The sequence below is a fragment of the Elaeis guineensis genome, chromosome 2, assembly GCF_000442705.2.
Source record: "Elaeis guineensis isolate ETL-2024a chromosome 2, EG11, whole genome shotgun sequence".
In the NCBI taxonomy this organism is placed as follows: domain Eukaryota; kingdom Viridiplantae; phylum Streptophyta; class Magnoliopsida; order Arecales; family Arecaceae; genus Elaeis; species Elaeis guineensis.
In genome coordinates, this window is record NC_025994.2 from 107590119 (window position 1) to 107592627 (window position 2509).

The 2509-nt window shown below is 40.2% G+C and overlaps 1 protein-coding gene across 1 annotated transcript; it reads left to right on the forward strand.

Annotated features, from left to right (window-relative positions):
• The first annotated feature begins 269 nt into the window (after positions 1-269).
• Positions 270-1678, forward strand: LOC105047478 (uncharacterized). Its single transcript, XM_010926413.4, has 2 exons — positions 270-630; positions 1106-1678. Exons 1-2 carry the CDS (start codon positions 448-450, stop codon positions 1460-1462), a joined length of 540 nt encoding a protein of 179 aa, XP_010924715.1. The 5' UTR covers positions 270-447; the 3' UTR covers positions 1463-1678.
• Positions 1679-2509: the final 831 nt, after the last annotated feature.

Here is a 2509-nt window from a genome sequence, read left to right on the forward strand (position 1 = left end):
TAAAGTGGACGACTAGAGATGTACTTTTAAAAAGTTTTTATCCGCCGCCAATGACCTTCTACACGTGCATACGAAAATAATGAAAGATCTCCACTCTGGTAACCCCTAGTAAGTTTACGTCCTCTCCTCTCTGCGATCAGGTGCCGGCACGTTTGTGCTCAAACCAACGAAACCTGAATATTAGCTCTCGCTGGTAGGTGACCATATCCGGAATTCACATACAATTATAAAATAACAATAGTTGCCGCCATAGAGTTGGCAGGTGCGAACCCATGGCTTGAAGGTCACATAAAACCCCCCTTATCCCCTCCTCTCTCTGTGCTCTGGTTTTCACCCTGGGGTTTTCCGTCAATGATCTCGCCGGCGTCAGCGGAGCCTTCGATAAGGAATTGGTGATTTCGGTTGGACCTCCTAGACCGGGCGACGACGATCGACGGCTACGATCGCATGGAGGTTTTCAAGCGCTATGCTCGGAGGAGGAGGAGAGTGAAAGAACCCAAGAAGAACTCGGCGTCAGCGGTTGCGGTGGTGGTGGAGGCGGCGATGGGCTCGCTTGATCCGTCCAGGGTGTGCGCAGAATGCCGTACCTCTCAGACCCCGCTCTGGCGGAGCGGCCCTAATGGCCCCAGGGTCCTTTCCCTGCTCCAATTCCTCTTTTACCACCTCCTCTGTTCTTTTTATCTCTTATTTTTGTTAGATCTTCTTACCATTCTTTTTTAAATTTCATATTATCTTGATCGATGGTTTAATTCATCTTTCATGTATCTTGGTGACTATGTGTATTCAGATCACTAATTCAACAATTTTCCATTTTCTTTATTATTGTTTTGATGATTGTTTATATATTTTCTCTTTCTTGTCGGTGTTTTGATGATTTCTTCTATAGAAATCACTATTTGAGAATTCCATGTGCCTGATCTTTTATTTTGATCAAATTCTTGGGGTTTGATCCGGTATTCCGCTTGGTGGGTTTCTTTTGACGTTAGGGTTAGCGACAAGTTTATCAGCTTGTATTCTCCTTTTTTTTGCGCTATAAAATTGATCCATGTCGTTAGTTATATGTTATTTTGTGATTTATTTGGGATTTTTTTGTTGGAAATTGCAGTCTCTGTGCAATGCATGTGGGATCAGGTACCGGAAGAGGAGAAAAGCTGAGATCAATGGAGAAGATAAGCATCGAAAGACTAGTGCTTCCACGGCTACTAGGACTATTAAAGGAAAAAATGGAAGCATGATTGCTTCTTTGGAGGTGGTGGGAGAGGAGCTGAGGCGGAGGCAGAAGGAGAAGCAGGAGAGGATGCTGCTGCGGCTTTTGGAGCGCCAGAAGCAGAGGAGCAGGGGGTTGACGGCGGCAGCTACGGCAGCCGCCGGGAGAGGCGCCGGCAAGGAGGAGGCGGAGGCGGCGCTGCTCCTGCTGTCACTCTCCTCTTCGGGCATCTTTGTCCATCCTAGTACTGGGTGACGTGCCCCACCACTCCCTCTCCGACCTCTCTCCTTTTTTGTTTTTTTTTTTTTGTCTTCTCTGTGGTGCACCAGAAGAGAGAGAAACAAAAGAGATAATTGAAAACAGCTTTTCTTGTTTTTTTTTTCTAATGTTGTTTTCTCTTTTTTAAGTTAATAGATGATGGTGATATCATAAGTAATTATCTTGTTAATGGAGTATTTGTTTATCGAGAAACTCTCGTACTCTCTTTGGCTTGCAATGGCTGCAAAAGAGAATTTTGGCTTTTGAGCCGAGAGCGAAGGAAATTGAGGGAATGTGAATTGTAAAGTTGGTTCTCTGGTGGAAGAACGGTTTGGTATTTTTTTATCACGTGTTTGAGCTATTTCGTCTCTTTCCTTTTAGGTTGTGTTTTGTTTTAGTTGGATCAAAATAGGAGTAAATGGGTTTATGGCAGTCGTTATCTCTGCCAAGTTCTAGAAGCGAGAATATTACTGTATTACCCTGTAGCGCTCTCTCGGAGCAAAAGTGATGGCTGCAATTCTGGGTTTTTTTCGCTTTTTGGGTGCTAGCAGACAAATAAATATTTGTTGGGCAATATGTGTACAATTTTATTATATAAAAGGAAAAAGAGGTGATGGTGGTGGTCAAATATTGGAGTACTTTTTCAGGATAATACAAAAAAAAAATTTAAATATCAAAATAATTCAAAAGCAAACTTTTTTACCAAACTAATGCAAAAGCGAAAAATACTATTTTGAATGGTGTTTTTCCCCCTTCCATGTCACCAATTTTTTTCCACGATGGCATCGTCCCAAAAAAAAAAAAAATGAAACGTCAAATGAAATGGCGTCTTTAAAAACACCATTTTCAATATGGCGTTTTCAATTTTTCCCACAAAAAAAAAAAAAAAATCGTGAAATAATGAGAAATTTTTTTTTAAAATTTGAAATTAATAAATAAATTAAAATTTTAATTTGGATTTAAATTTAAAATATAAAGATTTGAATTTGTAATTCATTAAAAAAAATATAGATTTTTTTTTCAATTTTTTTTAAAAGTTCTCAA